Raw genomic sequence first — 19,785 nt, forward strand, 5'->3', positions numbered from 1 at the left:
AAAAGTCTGGGAATTACAGAGTGAGTAGTTAGTAGACAGAAATGGTGGCATTTTATAATGAGCATTATTGAGGACCAAGTATATGAAAGTGCTCCATTAATTAGGCCTAGAATTATTGAATGCTTTAACCAGTGAAAAATAGCAGATATACAAGCTCACAGCGCGGCACCGAGTGCCGCGCTGTGAGCTTGTAGATCTGCTATTTTTGAAAAAGTCGTGAAAATGTGTGCAAATCTTTGAATATATATGTATTTTCAAAGCGAACGTTTGTAACTCAAATTTTGCTTCTGGGTGGTCCCTGGAACTAGATATTTTGAAATGGGGGGTCCGTGGCCAAATACATATCATTTTGGGGGTCCTTCACATGAAAAGGTTTGAGAACCACTGACATAGTAGTCTCTCAAGAACAGACTAACTGAGCTCCAGTTAAGTGAAAAGGACCTTTTCTTTAACGATGGCTGGCCAGATTGCTGACATAGAAACATAGGTTTTTTCCAAAAATCTTAGAAGGATTCAAAAGACACTTATATAATCACATATATAAGTGTAATCACTTATATAATATATAATTCAAGATTTTTCAAAAATAGCAGAGCGGCACTCGGTGCCGCGCTGTGAGCTTGTATATCTGCTATTATTTTATATTTAAAGCATAAAATATTGCGTCATAATGTGTTCAGGCCTAAATTGGTTAACAGGTGGCAGTGGCCGCTTGGAAACCGGAAGGTTCCCAGTTCGATCCCGGGCTCCTCCAGAGTTGACGTGTCCTTGAGCAAGACACTGAAGCCCTAATTGCTCCAGATGAGCAGGTTGGTGCCTTGCATGGTATCCTCCGATGATGTATGTGTGTGAATGCACAATCTCTGTAAAGTGCCTTGGATAAAAGGTATATAATGCTCCATTTAACCGCAGCACCGTAAGGAAGGGCCACCATAAATAATCCATCCATCAATGTGTAATTACCGGTAGACGTTTCATGAATCCAGCAACAAAAGATGTGTGAGAAAGAATTGAACAATCCTCTACAATGCAGAGGACGATGCAGTCATCGTAGAGTCTGCACGATATCGTCCTCGAACAAAGAATCTGTGCAAAAGTCTAGCAGCAGCAACGAAGTGAGATGTCATTAGAAACAGTCCAAAACTGGCAAGCCGGTCTTCATGGAGATCAGTGCACGATGGTGTAATAGTTGGAAAACAGTTCTTCTCCAGCCTGGATGTTCCTCAGAGAGACGAGGACCACGCACCTCAAAGGCCTGGAAGACAAGCAGAGAAGTTGAGAGAACATCAGCACTTTGAGCTGCACTGCGACACATCTCTGAGAGCCACAAGCGGTTCAAGGAACATGGATGGAAAAACAAGAAACAAACAATATTTTTAACTAATTTACTGCCACAACCCGAGAATCCAGAGAAGAAAAAAAAAAAACGTTGGTCCAGGCCACCACGCCCGAGAAATCTGAGAATTGAATTTGATTTATATAAAATAATCAATCAATTGGAGTGGTTTCTTTCCATTTGCTGGTTTATGCAAAAATAAACTCCATTCTCTGTAAAAAAAAAAAAATCGTAAGGAAAAACAGGGAAATAAACCTGTGTAAAAAAAAATGCATTTACAGAAAGTTTCAAGGAAAAGAGCAGTAAAGCCTGAAGACTTGAACCCGATAGATACAGTTGCTTACCTCTGGACATAATGTGTGTAGTTGACATTAGGTACTGGTAGATCCTGTTGCTTACCTCTGGACATAATGTGTGTAGTTGACATTAGGTAGATACAGTTGCTTACCTCTGGACATAATGTGTGTAGTTGACATTAGGTAGATACAGTTGCTTACCTCTGGACATAATGTGTGTAGTTGACATTAGGTAGATACTGTTGCTTACCTCTGGAAATCATGGGCCCTATTTTCGTCCCTATAATCCCTAAACCTTTTTGCCATTTTTTTCCTATTTTGAAAAACATTTTGAAATGGTTCAAATAGCTGATCTACAAGCTCACAACGTGTCGATGTAGAGCGGCTATTTGAATCATTTTAAAATGTTTTTCAAAATAGTAAAAAAAAAGGCAAAGAAGTTTATGGATAAGGGGTAAGGCATGGACGAAAATGCATGTGTGTAGGTCAGTGTTTCTCAACCACTGTGCCTGGGGACCTTTGGTGTGCCCCTGAGAAGTGTCAAGTGTGCCCCTTGAAACTGCTTGAAAGCCAGTGTTGTATTTATCATTTTAAAAATGATTTAAACTAGTGAAAACAGCCGATCTACAAGCACACAACGCCTCGCACCGCGAGGCGTTGTGTGCTTGATTGATTGATTGAAGACTTTATTAGAAGTTTGCATAGAAAAAGGTACAGTTTCATGACGGTACAGTTCACTGGTACAAGGTCAACTAAAAGGAGATCCTCGGAAAGCACTTGGCTTATTTACACAGGAAACCATTAAACCGTTGTGCGACAGCCTTGTATGACGAAGCAGGGCTTTACTTTGCGAAGAAACGTACACATTTGAAACTTGGAGATACAAGGTTTCTTCCCGACAGAGGCGATATTTACACCCCTGTATTATGTTGGTGTGCCCATGGATTCTTGGGACATGAAAAGTGTGTGCCCATGCAGAAAAAAGGTTGAGAACCACTGGTGTAGTTGACTTTAGGTACAGTAGATACTGTTGCTTACCTCTGGACCAGAGCCCTAGAAACAGAGAGTTACGACACTTCCGTCGACTCCCATAGTAAACGTGGAAAGTCTATTTACTCTATGGTGGGAAGCTAATTTAGCCTAGCGTACGCATGCACACACATGCACGCATGGAGCCTGTCTCATTCCTAGCGAGTCTCTGCCCCGTCCGCCTCCATTCATTTTCACTCGCTGGTAAGTAGACTAAATCACGTGAATGCCCGTGAATGCGTTAAAATGGTGAAAAAGACGTGATTTGATCTACTTCCAGGGGGTGAAAATGCCTCGGCTAGAATGGGGCGGACGGGGCAGAGGCTCGCTAGGAATGAGACAGGCTCCATGCGAAGCCACTTCCGGTCTGCGGCAAGTTCAAAGCGTGTCGTCACTCTGCTTACACTGCTCTGCCTTCCTGATAACCTTAATGCCTTTTACACCCGGTCTGAGGCCACAAATGATAGAGAGGCGCAGAGACTTCCATCCTCATCCACAGACCAGGGACCCCAGTTGTCCACTACTGAGGTCAAGAGGGCCTTTTCCAGCATTAACCATCGAAAGGCTACTGGACCAGACAATCTACCGGGCCGGGTGCTGAAAGACTGTGCAGAGCAGCTAAAATATGTTTTCACAGACATTTTTTACATCTCTCTCAGACAAGCCAGAGTACCTGCCTGTTGGAAGAGCGCCACCATCATACCTGTGCCCAAAAAACCCAGCCCAGCCTGCATGAACGATTACCGCCCTGTGGCCCTTACCCCAGTTGTCATGAAATGTTTTGAGAGGCTTGTCATGGAACGTATAAAAGCAGGCCTCAGCGCTGACCTGGATCCATACCAGTTTGCTTACAGACCTAACCGGTCTACAGAGGATGCTATTTCCACCATGCTCCACACCACTCTGTCGCATCTGGATAACAAAAACACCTATGCCAGGATCCTATTCATAGACTTTAGCTCTGCCTTCAATACCATCATACCACAGCAGCTGGTGGAGAAGCTGAAAGCACTGGATGTGGATACTGGCACCTGTAATTGGATCCTGGACTTCTTGACTCAGAGGAGTCAAACAGTCAAGGTCGCCAACAACACCTCGAAACCCGTTGGAGTGAACACAGGACTGCGTCCTGAGCCCCTTGCTGTTCACTTTATTAACCCATGACTGCACGGCCAGGTTCAAAAGCAACCAAATAATAACGTTTGCTGATGACACCACAGTGGTCGGCCTCATCACAAATGAGGATGAAACTGCCTACAGAAAGGAGGTGGAGCAGTTGGTGCAAAGCGCACAATCTTGCCCTTAACACAGAGAAGACGAAGGAGATGATTGTCGACTTCAGAACGCGGATCAGGCCACCACACCATCCGATGACCATCGACGGCTCAGCTGTGGAGAGGGTAACAAGCACAAAGTTCTAGGGAGTACTGCTGACAGACAACCTGGACCCGAGCAGCAACATCACTGCCATCACAAAGTAGGCCCAACAGCGTCTCTAACCCCTCCGTCAGTCAGCTGAAGAAAGTTGACCTTCCCATCCCAGCCCTGACCATGTTTTACAGGGGTACCATCGAGAGCCTTCTCACCTACTGTTTCACCTCCTGGTACGGGAACAGCACAGTGGAGGAGAAAAAACAGCTACACAGAACTGTAAGAACAGCCGAACGGATAATTGGTACCTCACTGCCATCCCTGGCAGACATGTACCAGCAGCGATGTTTGAGAAGAGCCACTGGCATCATAGGGGACAACACCCATCCCTCTCACAGCCTGATCTCCCTTCTGCCGTCTGGTAGGAGATACGGGAGTATAGGTGCCAAGACAGAGAGGATGAAAAACTGTTTTCTCCCCCAGGCAGTTAAGACTTTTGAATGCAAATTACCCTGGTAGACAGCAAATGAACTGATGAACGTGTGAGCCCAATTATGAACTTAAAGGGATGAATCTCTAATTCAGTTTTGATACTGTTTTTATTGGTGTGTTTTTTTAATGAGTAGTTTTTAGGATTTATTTTTATTGCTATTAGATTTAAAGTAGAGTATTTTGCTGCACTGTTTGTTTTTATTCTTTTATGAATTGCTGTCTTAAACTAGGAGAAACACAATTTCGTTTGCTCTTTCTAAATCTGCTTGCAGACAGAAAGGGATGAATGACAAATAAAGCAATCTTGAATCTTGCTCTGGACACCATGTGTGTACTGCCCTACAAAGGCAGAGTGCAGTAACTATGTTTTTTGGTGAAATTCTTGTACGTAGTTACTGCACTCTGCCTGTGTAGGGCAGTGTAGTTGACATTAGTTAGATACTGTACTGTTGCTTACCTCTGGACATCATGTGTGTAGTTGACATTAGGTAGATACTGTACTGTTGCTTACCTCTGGACATCATGTGTGTAGTTGACATTAGTTAGATACTGTACTGTTGCTTACCTCTGGACATCATGTGTGTAGTTGACATTAGGTAGATACTGTACTGTTGCTTACCTCTGGACATCATGTGTGTAGTTGACATTAGGTAGATACTGGCGGAGTTCCAGAGGGAATGAATACGGTACATCAAACTCCTGATAGCACACGTTAGCAGACCACTCTACAATAAAGACACAGTACAAATGATTATTATTATTATTGTATTAATATTGTATTGAATACGACTGAGCAGCAGTCAGGAACGGTATGAAGCTACAATACAAGGAAGACAAAATGCTACAAAATGCATTTACACGCCTCAAGGAAACTATAAATAAACTGCAGACATAGTCAGATACAGTAGGTGTGCAATTATAGTAATGACTTAGTCCTTACTTTAGATCCTGTTTATGATCTACATAATGTCATGGTTTTTACACTAAACCCTGTTGAACTACTATTTCCTTTCCTACAGAACACGTGTCATCTTTATGTGTATGTGCTACAGTACATGTGAGAAACCAAACTAGTAAAAGTGACTTGAGAAAAACAAGACGGGGAGCGCACGTTTTTTTACAGTGCAGGAGGACGGCGAATCGCCAGAGATTAATGACAAAATGTAGTGTAACATGTAGTGTACTGTAGGGATGGGACGATAAGTGATATTATCGTTTATCGTGATAAAAAAACACTCACGATAATCGTATTGTGGAGATTTAATTTATCGTGATATCGTCCTCCGTCATGCACTGGGACTTTTATTTGCCGAGCGCTTTGCGAGGGGTAGGGAAGTGGGACTGAGTTACTGGGGCCCAAGGTGGAGGGGCCCTAATAACCTTATCTATTGAAAAATAGCAGATATACAAGCTCACAGCGCGGCACCGAGTGCCGCGCTGCGAGCTTGTAGATCTGCTATTTTTGAAAAGTTGTGAAAATGTGTGAAAATCTTTGAATATTTGTATTTTTTAAGCAAACACTAAAAACTCAAATTTTGCTTCTGGGGGTCCCTGGAACTAAATATTTTGAGATCGGGGTCCGTGGCCAAATACATATCATCTTGGGGGTCCTTGACATAGGTTTCTTGCACACATTTTCACGATTTTTCAAAAATAGCAGATATACAAGCTCACAGCGCGGCACCGATGTATATCTGCTATTTTTCAATAGTTAACATTCATGGGGGGCCCGCAGTGAATCCTTGTACCCAGGGCCCAGAATCTGGTGTGACGCCCCTGTGTGTGAGGATCATTACGTACCATTGGAGCAGTTGTTGACATACTGACCCATGGCCAGTGGGTTCCTGGGAGCAGGGCTCAACCAGCTGCTGTCGCATAACTGGAAGGGTCCGATCCGGTCCCTCCCACCACACGACCTGGAACACACACACAGAGTGGAAGTGAAAAGTGAATGTCATTTTTTTTTTTTTTTGTAGCACCAGAAAACCAGGCCAACTGCTATACTCTATACCGGCGTGGGCATTTTTTTTTTGAGCAGTGGTCACAACGCTCCTATACATGGCCGTGTGTGTGGGTCTGTCTGTATGCGTCCGTGTCTGTCTGTATGTAGCCTACAGTACCTTTTTTGACCACACATGTTAAGGGAGGGGCGCTGTTGTTCAGGCCAGGCCCCCACCCACCCACACACACACACACACACACACACACACACACACACACACACACACACACACACACACACACACACACACACACACACACACACACACACACACACACACACACACACACACACACACACACACACACACACACACACACACGGATGGAGGATTGATGGATGTATGATGGATGGATGGATGGATACCAGAGAGGTGCTGTTGAGTCTAGTCTGCCCTGAGCATCAACTGCAATACCAGTGGTCTGAGTGACATGCATTTTATTATTAATATTTTGTTTAATATTTTTTTTAAATATTGTTTTAATATTTTTTTTATATATATATATATATATATATATATATATATATATATATATATATTTTTTTTTTTCTGTTGCGCAGCCTCCACGACCACTGCTCAGTTCACACGGGTGTGATTTTTTCCATGGGGACACATGAACAACAGAAAATATTGTGGCGGTCCGGGCCAAAAGGCAGTGCTCCGCGCAAACTAAACTAACGGCTTAACCTACGACTTCAGTAAATAAATAATTAGCAGTCCGATTTCTTTTTTTTAAACCCAGCATTCGGCATCAACTTTTTTTTTTTTTTAAGCCACTTTAGCCATTTTTGATGGGTAAGGTAAGGCAGGTTGTCTTGACTTGCGACTAGAGTTCTCAACGGGCCTGAAAATTAAGGCCTGGCACTAACTGGGCCCTAACTGGGCTGGCCCGAAGCACGACTAGTTAACCCGACTAGTTAACATACATTTTAGGCCCTACCCGGCCCGAAAACGTCGGGTATGGTCGGGTTTGGACAGAATTTGAGAACTCTATCACAGAGTAATAGTAATAAAATGATAAAAAAATATATATTTTCTTTTTTCATTGAGCCCTACCTGTCCCGACTAATTAACATACATTTTAGGCCCTACCCTACCCTAAATGTCAGGTCGGGTTCGGGTATGGTCGGGTTCGGGCAGAATTTGAGAACTCTACTTGTGACCAGTCTGACCACCTGATGTACGCATTGCGTCCATATCTATGTGAATAAAAAACTTAAAAATAAAAGAAACGCAGTTAGGGGAAATCTCGCTTTTTCGAGCGCACATCATTTCGACAACGGAGCGTCGTCAGGTATCGCTACTCACCCCACGGAGGTTAGGGTTAGGGTTAGGGTTGGTTGTCGAAAAGATGACTAGAAATAGCGACACACTCCTGTCCAGGTCTGCTCTATACCAGGGGATTTCAAAGTGGGTGACTGGGCACCCTGGGGTGCCGTGAAGGCAGTCCAGGGGTTCCGCGAGATAATTTGATGATATTTGGAATTTATTTGGGCACTTGAAAAAATATTAGTAATATTAAGTTATTTTCAGTCATAACCAAAAATGACCAAACCAAAAATGGCTATTATCTCAACGTTTTCCTCGCAACATAATCACTAAAATATCGTCACTGTCGGGCAGAAACCTTGTATCTCCAAGTTTCAGATGTTTACGTCTTTTGGTAAAGCAAAGCCCTTTAGCGGGGCAGGTAAATGCATTTTTGCACTAAAATACTTCACAAGTGGAAAGAAACCTAAAACTTTTCACAAGTACTCCTTAGGGGTTGTTCCTATGATAAAACACGTTAGACACTGAAAAATCAAAATGGCTGCCATGTTTCCAAGATGGCTGCCTCTGAACAGTACGCCAGCCAGTTAATGTCCGATTTTCATAATATTAGAGTTGTTTTGTAGGTTTTAAAACATCGTGAGTTCATTTATTACTCTTTTAAAGCAGCCAGAATAACTTTTCTGACTTTTGGTTGGGTCTTTCCTCACCTGGGACCCCCCAAACAGACCCCTGAGCTTATCTGAGTAGTCGCTTTGCTCCTGCTCCAGAGCAATGTTAAATTAGATCATAACTGAAGCATTAAAGTTGTTGTAACTGGGCTCTGAAAGCAAAAATGAGTAGTAGCAAATACCCAGGGGTCTTCCACAGGGGTCCCGGACCCCTAGGGGGTCCTCAGAGTTACTACAGGAGGCCTGCCGAATCTTGATGGGGAAGTTCCTTTTTTTTATATGTATATATATTTTTACATTTGAAACTGTTTTTATTAGTATTCTCAGTATGATTTATAACATGTGTGTGTTAGACAGACAGGTTCACAGGTATTGCAAGAATTAAGGTATTGCAACTTCTCACTTTGGGCGCACAGTCTAACATGTCCATTTATTGCATTGCACTAACACTGACAACACAACACACACACCTCTTTGTTATCGTCACCCCAAAACCCGCACCCTATCCTCTTAAAGAGCTCACGGTCAATTGTACCCAAAGAAATTCACTACTATACATGTCCTCCCTAATAATGTTGACAGTTTCCACTATATCATTTGCAGGGAGGAGAGTGCAAGGCAGGTTATTGTTTGAGCAGCTGCACCGTCCCTTGTAACCTGCTTTGCAAACACATTTGATGAGCTTTGCCTTTGCAGCAGGGATGGCAAGAAACCTGACTGGAACATACCCTCCACTCTCTGAATTCCATCTATTTTTTCAATTGATGGAAGCTCAGGGCAATTTGTCAGGTATGACGAAGTAGGCATCATAATACGATACCTTCATCAAGGGACATGATTTTGAGGAAGTGCAAACACATGAAGAGGCTGATACCCCGATTCCTTATCAAGTCCTTGCCTCCGGTACAAAAAAAGGAAATTGATATATTCGAGTGAGTTCAAGTTGATGTTACAAATGTCAAGGGTTCCTTTGCGTTTTTCAGGTGTTGACTGGGGAAGAACATTTGTTGGAATCACCAAAAAGACATGGGTCAATGCCTACTTGATGATGATGATGATGATGATGATGATGATGATGACCAAGCCACTAACCGCTTCAAGGACCTTGGCAAGGTCATTGGCCATTCCTCCTGAGCTTATAAATTGTGAGCTTCCATCAACATTGCAGTCCGAACATTTTGCATGCCATGTTTACAGTTCAAAAGGTCCAACAACCCTGGGATTACTCAGATGGGAACTATTTCTGTCAAATAACTTGGAGGGTGAGATGCTACCTCCAACTCGTGCTGCACTGCTACCACATTACCTCCGTGCCAACTCCGTCACAATGCAGGATAAATCATACCTGACAAATTTCCCTGTGCTTCCACCAATCGAAGAAAATAGATGGAATTCAGAGAGTGGAGGGTATATTCCAGGTTTCAGTTTTCTTGCTCTCCCTGCTCCAAAGGCAGTACTTGAGCCCATCAAATGTGTCTGCAAAGCAGGTTGTAAGGGACGGTGCAGCTGCTCAAATAACCTGCCTTTCACTCTATGCTATGGTGGAGACTGTGTCAACACTATTAGGTTGGACATTGAAGATGATGATGATGATGAAGACGAATATATCCTGCATGTCTGAAATTACTGTAGTGTAGTGAATCTCTTTGGGCGTAATTAACCATGGGCTCTATAAGAGGATAAGGTGAGGGTTTTGGGGTGACAATAACAAAGAGGTGTGTGTGTGTGTGTGTGTGTGTGTGTGTGTGTGTGTGTGTGTGTGTGTGTGTGTGTGTGTGTGTGTGTGTGTGTGTGTGTGTGTGTGTGTGTACAAACATTCCCGTGTCATTCCATCCATGTTTCATCTCTGTGATAACTTGGAAATGTTTGCATCTTTGACAGCTAATACACCAGATGTTGTTGTGGTTGATGAAGAGTCCAGGGAAGTGTCTGTATTGGAGATGGCCTGCACCTTTGACCCTAGCCTAGAGGAAGCTTTCATGACCAAGGTCATTAAATACCAACCTCTCCTAAATACGATCTCAGAGCTGGGGTACAGGTGCAGACTATTTGTTTTCATATTTGGCAGCCTAGGACATACCCACAGGCTGGTTGTTAGAGGGTTTCAACAACTTGGAGTGCCTAAAAAAGAGGCAAAAAGGCTGGCAAAGTATTGTTCCGTCTCCGCTATAATCGGCAGCCGCCACATATGGCGGAGACGCTGTTAGTACCAAGTGCCTTGCTATTGTATCATGAAGACATAATGCCATGATTTTGTAAATGTTACTCTACTGCACCTATACTATTTGTGTCCTTGTATGCATCTCCTTTGTGTGGACATAAATAAATGGTTAAAATGTGTGTGTGTGTGTGTGTGTGTGTGTGTGTGTGTGTGTGTGTGGGGTTAAAAAGAAAAAAAAAAGATCTCATCGAGATTTGGCAGGCCCCCTGTAATAGCTCTGAGGACCCCCCCAGGGGTCCCGGACCCCCCGTGGAAGACCTCTGTTATTTGCTACTAGTCATTTTTTATTTCAGAGCATATTTCAGATCTAATTTAACATTGTTCTGGTGCAGGAGCAGAGCGATTACTGAAATAGGCTCAGGGGTCTGTCTGGGGGGTCCCAGGTGAGGAAAGACCCCAACCAAAAGTCAGAAAGGTTATTCTGGCTGCTTTAAAAGTGTAATAAATGAACTCAGGATGTTTTAAAACCTACAAAACAACTCTAATATTATGAAAATTCGATATTAACTGGCTGGCGTACTGTAAAACATATCCGAAAAGGCGGCCATCTTTAAAACTGGCGGACATTTTGAAAATTAAGTGTCTAATGTGATTTTTCTAAAGAATGACCCAAGAGGTACACTCTGTAAAATTGTGGTGCTTCTTTCCAGAACTGAAGTATTGTTCTCCTTAACAGCCCCGCTACTTGCTTCATCATAAAAAGACTGTCGCACAAAACTAGTGAAAACAGCCGATCGTGTGCTTGTAGATCAGCTGTTTTCACTAGTTTAGTACATTTTACAGATGATAAATACGTTTGGACATACAAGGTTTCCACCCGACAACGACGATATGCTATAAATATAAGGTGCTGGGAGTGAAAGTTATAATGTAGGGGTGCCTCGGATTAAAACACATATTTATGGGGTGCCCTGAGACAAAAAGGTCTGGGAACCCCTGCTTTATACTGTGGTTCCTCAGCAGTGTTTCTCACCTGTACACCATCTTAGAGATGCCCTTGTCGTTTCCGTCCACGAAGACACCGTCGATGCAGCGGAACACAAAGGAGTTTCTGATGGACTGGATAAAAATAGGCTCGTAAGCTTGATAGATTGTGCCTTTTGAAAGAAGATTTAAGAACGTTAGGGACCATTTAAAGACGTTTAGGAAGGGAAATGAGGATTTCAAAGTGTGTGTGGGTCATTAAATTTAGGCCTAGAATTATTAAATGCTTTAACTATTGAAAAATAGCAGATATACAAGCTCACTGTGCGGCACGAGTGCCGCGCTGCAAGCTTGTAAATCTGCTATTTTTGAAAAAGTTGTGAAAATGTGTGCAAATCTTTGAATATATGTATTTTTAAAGCGAACGTTTGTAACTAAAGTTTTGCTTCTGGGGGTGGTCCCTGGAACTAGATATTTTGAGATGGGGGTCCGTGGCCAAATACATATAATTTTGGGGGTCCTTCACATGAAAAGGTTTGAGAACCACTGACATAGCTGTCTCTCAAGAACAGACTAACTGAGCTCCAGTTAAGTGAAAAGGACATTTTCTTTGACGATGGCTAGCCAGATTGCTGACATAGAAACATATGTTTTTCAAAAAACCTTAGAAGGATTCAAAAAATAGAATTGGGTCAAAATTCTAATTTTCAATTTTTTTCAAAAATAGCAGATCTACAAGCTCGCAGTTCGTAGTGAGTTCGTAGATCTGCTATTTTTCAATAGTTAAAGCATAAAATAATGATACACAATAATGTGTACCCGTTCTGAATGGGTTAACACATTTGGATATTACTTTAACCATCATTTTATGCTTTAACTATTAAAAAATGGCAGATCTACAAGCCGAGGCCACGGCACTGACATATTTAGTTCCAGGGACCACCAGAAGCAAAATTTGAGCAAATGTTCGCTCTGGAAAATACATATATTCCAAGATTTGCACCGAGTGTAGATCTGCATTTTTTTTATTTATTTTTTTGTGAACATTTGTGCAAATCCTTGAATGTTTTTGGCTTGATTCTATAAATATCTCCTAAATCCTAACAGGTCTCTGAAAAACCTTTATGTCAGTGGTGCTCAAACGTTTTCATATCAAGGACACCTTAACACATCGAGTGCCCGGATGTATGACGTGTGTGTGTTGCTGGTGCCCATGGCAACGCGTCATTTTACCTATCGGCGAGAGTACTGGCGAGAAAAGTAATCCGAGTAAATGTAATCGGAGTATGTCCTGTTTATTTCGCGAAAATCTTCTCTTTCAGTCAGGACCGTTTTTTATCAATTCTGAGCCACATTGTTTGTGTGACGGCCGGTAGAAGAGGCTGCCGTTTTGAAATGAAAGTGATTTAAAAGCTAGATTAGGAGAGAACAGCATTTTTGTGCAGCCGATAAACAGGAAGTCAACGAGACACACAGCGCGTCCGGATGACGTAATTGCGCGCTGCATGTTGGGAAATGGAGTTTGCTTCATCACCGCGGTAGCCAAGTGCAGTAGCTACAGTACAGTATAGTTTACTGTACAACGCGTCAAACGCGTCGTGGGCCTCCAGCGACATCAAAGAAATTTACTTGTAGACACCACGTGGGCACCCGATGTGTTAAATGAATGCCACCCATCTCAAAATATTTAGTTCCAGAAGCAACATTTTAGTTACAAATGTTCGCTTTGAAAATACATATAGGCCAATTGAAACATTTTCACGACTTTTGAAAAACAGCAGATCTACAAGCTCGCAGCACGGCACTCGGTGCCGCGCTGTGAGCTTGTATATCTGCTGTTTTTCAATAGCTAAAGTATAAAATAATTCCAGGTCTTAACTCATTCCCTGCCAGGCCCGATAGTCCCGAGATTATTCCAATGTCTTTCCCCGCCAGGCCCGATAGTCCCGAGAATTAAAAAAAAAAAAAAAAAAAAAAAAAAAAAAAAATCAAATTTTTTTTTTTTTTTTTTAATTTTGACCCCAAAAAATGGAGTAGGCATGATAGCAATCGCGAAATTTCATGTTTAACCCCCATAGCAACCCCATCTTTCAAGCATGGTAGCCATTTTGGCAGCCATCTTTGTTAAACATAGTGGCTGTTATCTCAGGAATGCCTGAACGGATTTCCATTCGGATTTTTTTGTTTGAAAGCTCTGAGCAAGGTGGACACACGTGGTGCATTATCTAGGCATGGGTGTGCATGATCCGTGCACACCCAATTACATGGAAGTCTATGGAGACGAATGGCAGGTGGGAGTACGGAGGTATGTTAAAATGGCGGTCAATGTGTTAATGGGGTTCAGAGTGGTGACATTTATAACATTGTACCTGGATACATAGCGACTGTGGTTCCCATGGGGACTGAACCTTTGGTAATGAAGACTCCGGCTCCAGCGGACGGTAAAGAACTAGGCCTTCTCTCCATGCAGAAGCCCATGGTTTCAAACATGATGTCGCCTTCCGTCACTGCTTCTCCTATTGCACAACACACACATAACACGACATCAAGGTCAGAAGGAAGATTTTAAATTATTCTATTTTGTTATTTACCCCAGTAAATACTTTTTTTTTTTTTTTTTTAAACCACCGCACCCCTGAATTACATTGTTACTTTATAGAACCATACATTTATGTTACGCTTGCCTATGATATGTAAATATTTCCCCCTAAGATACAGTACGTGTCACGAGGAAAATAGTAGTTTGCAGTAAGGCTGGACAATATATCGAAAATGTATCGATATGGAGGTATCAACATGTGAGGTATACATATCAACAAAGGCGGCTTGAAATGAGGTATTGGTGTATGTGTCAGATGAATTAATAGACACACCATGCATGCATGTAGCACATGCAAAAAAGCAGTCCATCTGTAACCTGGTGTGGTTATTTCAATAAAACCATTGTTGGAAAATGTAAATAAGGCCTTTAATTTCTTTATTCTGTGTGTACTGTGCAGTGTGCATGCATGGATATGATATTCATTATCTGGGTTAGGCAGGCAGTGGACTTAATGCAGAAAAACATTAACAACTATATAATGCAATTGATTTTAATACTATCGTGAGTAATATCGATATCGAGGTATTCAACAACGTTATCGAATATCGAAGGTTTTCCTAATATCGCCCAGCCTTAGTTTGCAGTTTCCATTATGACAGATTGAAAATAACCTCATACTTGACAATGAACCACTTGAACCCGGGCATCCTGTTCTGGGGGGAACTTTTGCCAAAAATAGCCGATATACAAGCTTGTAGAGGGTGCTACGGCGCCCACTTTGAGAATCCCTGATATAGGCACACTGAAAGTCACCTGCATGTATTGGGGAAACAAACTCGACCTCATTCGCACGACCACGTGTTTCCCAACGAGTCTGTGGCCTTAAGCTAGATGCAGAATAGACCAAAATCAAATCTTTGCTTCGGGGGTCCCTGGAACAAAATATCTTGTGATGGGGGTCCGTGGCCAAATACATATCATTCTGGGGGTCCTTGATATGACAAAGTTTGAGAAACACTGATAGCAACATATTTGTTTTTTCTTTTTTTCCAGAAAACTGTTAGGATTTAGAAGACAATTTGTAAAATGAGCCTATCAGTGGTTAAGGACCCCCAAAATGTGTTTTTAACCGCAGACCCCCATCTCAAAATATTTTGTTCCAGGGACCCCCAGAAGCAAAGATACTATTTTGGTCTATTCTGCATCTAGCTTAAGGCCACAGACTCGTTGGGAAAAACGCGGTCGCGCCAATGAGGTCGAGTTTGTTTTAGGTCGAGTTTTCCTGTATTCTATTGGGGCGCCCGCTGGCCTAGTGGCCCGGGCGCATACCACAAAGGCTCTGATGCATGACAGCCTGTTGCGGGTTCGAGTCCCGTTCACTGCGTGTCACTCCCCAATCCCCATCTCTCTCCACATTTCCTGTCCTCTCAATAAAGGCATGAAAGCCCCAAAAAAGAAAGTCACCTGTATATAATATGTCTTCTTGGTGGATCTTCTGGGTGCAACATGTGAGGAACAGAGCTCTGGTCTGTGGGGGAAGCTCTGCCACGTGTCTGTGGAGCAGAGCTCTGAAGAGCAGCAGCAGACTGGACAACACCTCCTGGTCAGGGACCAGCTTGTCCGAGGAGCGGTCCGTCACCTGGCGAAGAGTTCTGTTTCCATTGATTGAATATTGATTGAATATTTTATTCGACAAAAATGGAGAACAGTACAAGTTAGGGCATTCACGAATAGTGATTTTTGGTATTCGAATTATTCGACCTCAAAGTATTCGAATATTCGACAGGACTGGCCAAACTGTCAAATATTAAGTAAGCAAGAGGCGAACATTGTGAAAATAGCTATTTTCACAATATTTATCTGTGGAACCGAGTCACATTAAATGTAATACCTACAATTCCAAGTGCTTGTCAGCGTGGGGGTCCCCTGTTCAAATATGTTTATTTTGGGGGTCACGGCCTAAAAAGGTTTGAGAACCCCTGGTATAGAGCATTAACAAATTCATCCATCAGGGGCATTGACAACTCATTTTTATGACTTCCTATCTCGCCAAACTTTATAAACTACATATTTTTTAAAGAGAAAACAATAAAAAAATTAAAATAAGGGGGTGATCACTTCTTGCCTGTCTAAAGTGTCTATGGGAGAAGTGATATCTGCCTCTGGCCTCCTGAAAGGTGAGTTTTCAGGGCAGTTTTGAAGGAGGCGCTACATGTTTTAAGGGAAGGGGTCAAGGAATTCCACACTTGGGTGGCAGTGTTGTAGAAAGAGAATTTACCCATATTTATGGGTTTCCGTTTTTGTTACCAGATGGTTGATTGCGCTCCCTCTGGTGTTGTGGCTGTGGGTGTCATTAATTTTGTGGAGGTGTTTAGTCAGATATGCAGGTATTGAGGGGATGGAGAGCAGAGTTGCATTGACTAGTTTGAAAGCCAATCCCATTCTTAGTTGTTTATCCCTTTCTTCTACCCTGAGTCATCTTAGGCTAGCAGAATGTGTGGGCAAAAGGTGGGTCATGGCCCCAGGTCCAGAAGTAGTCAAATCAGTTTGTTTTGAGAGGTTTGGAGCTTAGTCTTTAGTGACATTTTGATGTTGGAGACCATGAGGTGCAACTAAGCATTGTCAAAGAGGGGCTGAATGAGGGCCCCAGCTTTCCACTTGTTGACAAAAGTGGAAATTCTGCCCAAATTCTCATTCTTTGATTTACCTTTTTGATCACCGTTGTTGCCATGCTATCACAAGTACAGTATTTGTCAAGAATACAGCCCAAATAGGTAATCTCTTCTTTGCTAGAGATTACTGTGTCATCAATTTGGACCTTGACATCGTTTACAATACATTTATCTCACTTCTGAATTCTGTATTACCAAGGTGTAGTGACAGTTTGTTATCGGTTAGTCTTTCGAGAACAGACTAATGCTGTGCAAAACAAAACAGGGAGGGTGCTGTTTTTCCCTTTTATTTGACGATGGTTAGCCAGATTGGTCAGATTTTGGTGACTTCGTACATTCAGAGCTGAGGGCTTCCTCAGCCTGCAATTTGTCCTCTCCCGTGATCAGGAGTGCTGAGTCATCAGCGAACAGGAACAGTTTACAGTTACTTACATGCAGCATCCATGTCGTTAATGTACAGGAGGAACAGTAACGGCCCTAGAATGAACCCCTCGGCCTGTATTCACAATGTTTCACTTAAAGGAGTAGTTCACCCCCAAAATGCCTTTTTTTCTATTGATTAGTCACACCATGGAGACTTGAGTTCAATTATATATATAATATATATATATATATATATATTTTTTTTTTTATATTTATATTTATATATTTATTTTTTTCCCCACATTCCTAAGACAAAAACAAACAAAAAAATGATTATAGTAAATTTACCCCCATTGATTCTGGATGGGAACCCAAATGCATGGGCCTGGATGGGGACCCAAATGCATTTGGGTCAGAATCAATGGGGGTAAATTTTAAGGGTCAAGTAAATTTACCCCATTGATTCGCATATAAATGCATTTGGGTCCCCATCAAGGGCTTGCATTTGGGTCCCCATCCAGGCCCATGCATTTGGGTCCCCATCCAGAATAAATGGGGTAAATTTACTATACTACAATTTTTGTCTTAGGAATGCGACGAATACAAAAAAATATTATTGAACTCAAGTCTCGATGGTGTGACTAATCGATAGAAAAAAAATCATTTTGGGGGTGAACTACTCCTTTAAGTAAAAGTACCAATATACTTCTGCAATTCTAAATACTATAAAAGTAAAAGTCCAGGAATAAAAATGTTGCATTTTGGTAGCAAAATAATGTATTTTCAAAAGTATAAAGTACTCATTATGCAGAAGGTCCCATTTCACAAGTTTCTAAATGTATAAATTGTATACAATTGTTTTGAAAATAGACAATGGTTGATATATACACATTACACAAGGTGACTAGTGTGTTTTTCAAATAAATGTTGTGGATTAGCCCAGAAGTAAAAGTATTGCAAATTGGAAATACTCCAGTAAAGTAAATAATATCTCAAGAGGCTACTTATAGGTGTACTTGAGTAAATGTGTTTATTTCACTTTACACCACATGGTGTGCAGTAGTGTCAATGTGCAAGCTCTGCTCTTGCATTATAAAGCATGATTAAGCTGTCATCACATATTATATTTTATAAATATATTTAGTAGTGTCTGGTGTGGAACCAGCTTTTTTTTCCTGCATAGTAGTGTGTTCTATCTGTCTGGCATTCAATGTTATATGAGTTAAAAGAAAAATATTTATGTAAATAAGCTGTGTGCTTTCCTGAGCTTATGCTTTTAGTTGACCTTGTACCAGTGAACTGTACTGTCATGAAACTGTACCTTTTCCTATGCGAATAAAGTAATCAATCTCTCAAGCAATCAATGGACTATGAGGGGTTAATAAGTTAGCAGGACCAACATGTAAACAATGTCACACGTTCTAGTTTACTTGCAGGTGTAAAAACACAGACTTTACCTCTCGTTGTTGCTGAGGTTAAACATCATCCAGGGAACAAACCTGTGTCTGTAACTCTTCCATTTGTTTAAGAGTCTTTTCAACATGTTTGACACTTCATAACAAGGATTACAATAATAATACTGACATTTCCGGATATTCTTCTTCCTCTTTTGCATTTCCTGCAGACTGAACGCAGGTTGGCGTATTGCTGCCCCTCACTGTTGTTGTTGGGTACTGCCAGTTTTTTAAGGCAGTTGCTTTTACATTCTGACGATAGAGATTATAATTATGTGGAAATCTTTGTTATTAACAATTTAACTGTGTATACATTGGGGGCCGGCTCTAATATAGTATTTTTTTAGGCTCTGGCAGCCTATTGTTGTATCTTTGAAGAAGATATTGTAAATCCTAAATAACGCATCATAGACATCAAGTGGTCCTCAAACGTTTTATTTGCAAAGTCCAACTTAGGGGTGTATTTGGTTCATGCTTTTCACTCTGTAAAAGTAAAATTCTTATTCATAATTGTAGCCCCCATAGATAGTACAGCCATGAATCAGCCCACAACAGCCGCACAACGGTTTGTGCATTTGTCTATGGCGAGTGGGAACCCCGGGTTCAATCCCCGCTTCTGCACATCACTAGGCCTACAATCATTTTATTCATATTACAAAAAAATCAAACCTCGGTTCGAATTGAAGCGGTGGACAGATAAAACTTCTATTCTGAATGTATTTGGAGAGCTGGTATGACAGTTGGTATAATAGGTTTAAAAAATAAAATAGATTAAAACACATACATTAAAATAAGAATTTGTAATTAAATAAATACATAAATAAATATAAAATGTTTAAATAAGACAGATAAACCCTGAAGGCCAAATTATCATGTGAAGCTTGACCAATCCTCAAAGTATCCATTCATCTGACCGGGAGGGACACCGCACACATATTCTAGATGTACAGGACATATAAAGCCTATTCATTCTGAACTGAAATGACCATATATGGACATGGGACACACATTTTGCTTTTTGAAAAAGCCTATTCATTCTGGACTGATATTTTACACGTACAGGACAGAAAAACCGGTTCATTCTGGCCTGGAGTGACCATATATGGACATAAGGTAACGGACATTCTGTTTTTGAAAAACCC

General features: G+C 41.6%; 1 protein-coding gene across 1 annotated transcript; it reads right to left on the reverse strand.

Moving 5' to 3' along the window:
- Positions 1 to 1,021: 1,021 nt before the first annotated feature.
- Positions 1,022 to 18,774, reverse strand: setd9 (SET domain containing 9). The gene is made up of 7 exons (XM_080735003.1): positions 18,647 to 18,774; positions 15,619 to 15,806; positions 13,982 to 14,128; positions 11,662 to 11,785; positions 6,325 to 6,440; positions 5,144 to 5,249; positions 1,022 to 1,255 (listed from the first exon to the last, which is right to left on the reverse strand). Exons 1-7 carry the CDS (start codon positions 18,730 to 18,732, stop codon positions 1,168 to 1,170), a joined length of 855 nt encoding a protein of 284 aa, XP_080591129.1. The 5' UTR covers positions 18,733 to 18,774; the 3' UTR covers positions 1,022 to 1,167.
- Positions 18,775 to 19,785: the final 1,011 nt, after the last annotated feature.

The sequence above is a fragment of the Nannobrachium achirus genome (assembly GCF_963921795.1).
Source record: "Nannobrachium achirus genome assembly, chromosome: 10".
NCBI lineage: Eukaryota > Metazoa > Chordata > Actinopteri > Myctophiformes > Myctophidae > Nannobrachium > Nannobrachium achirus.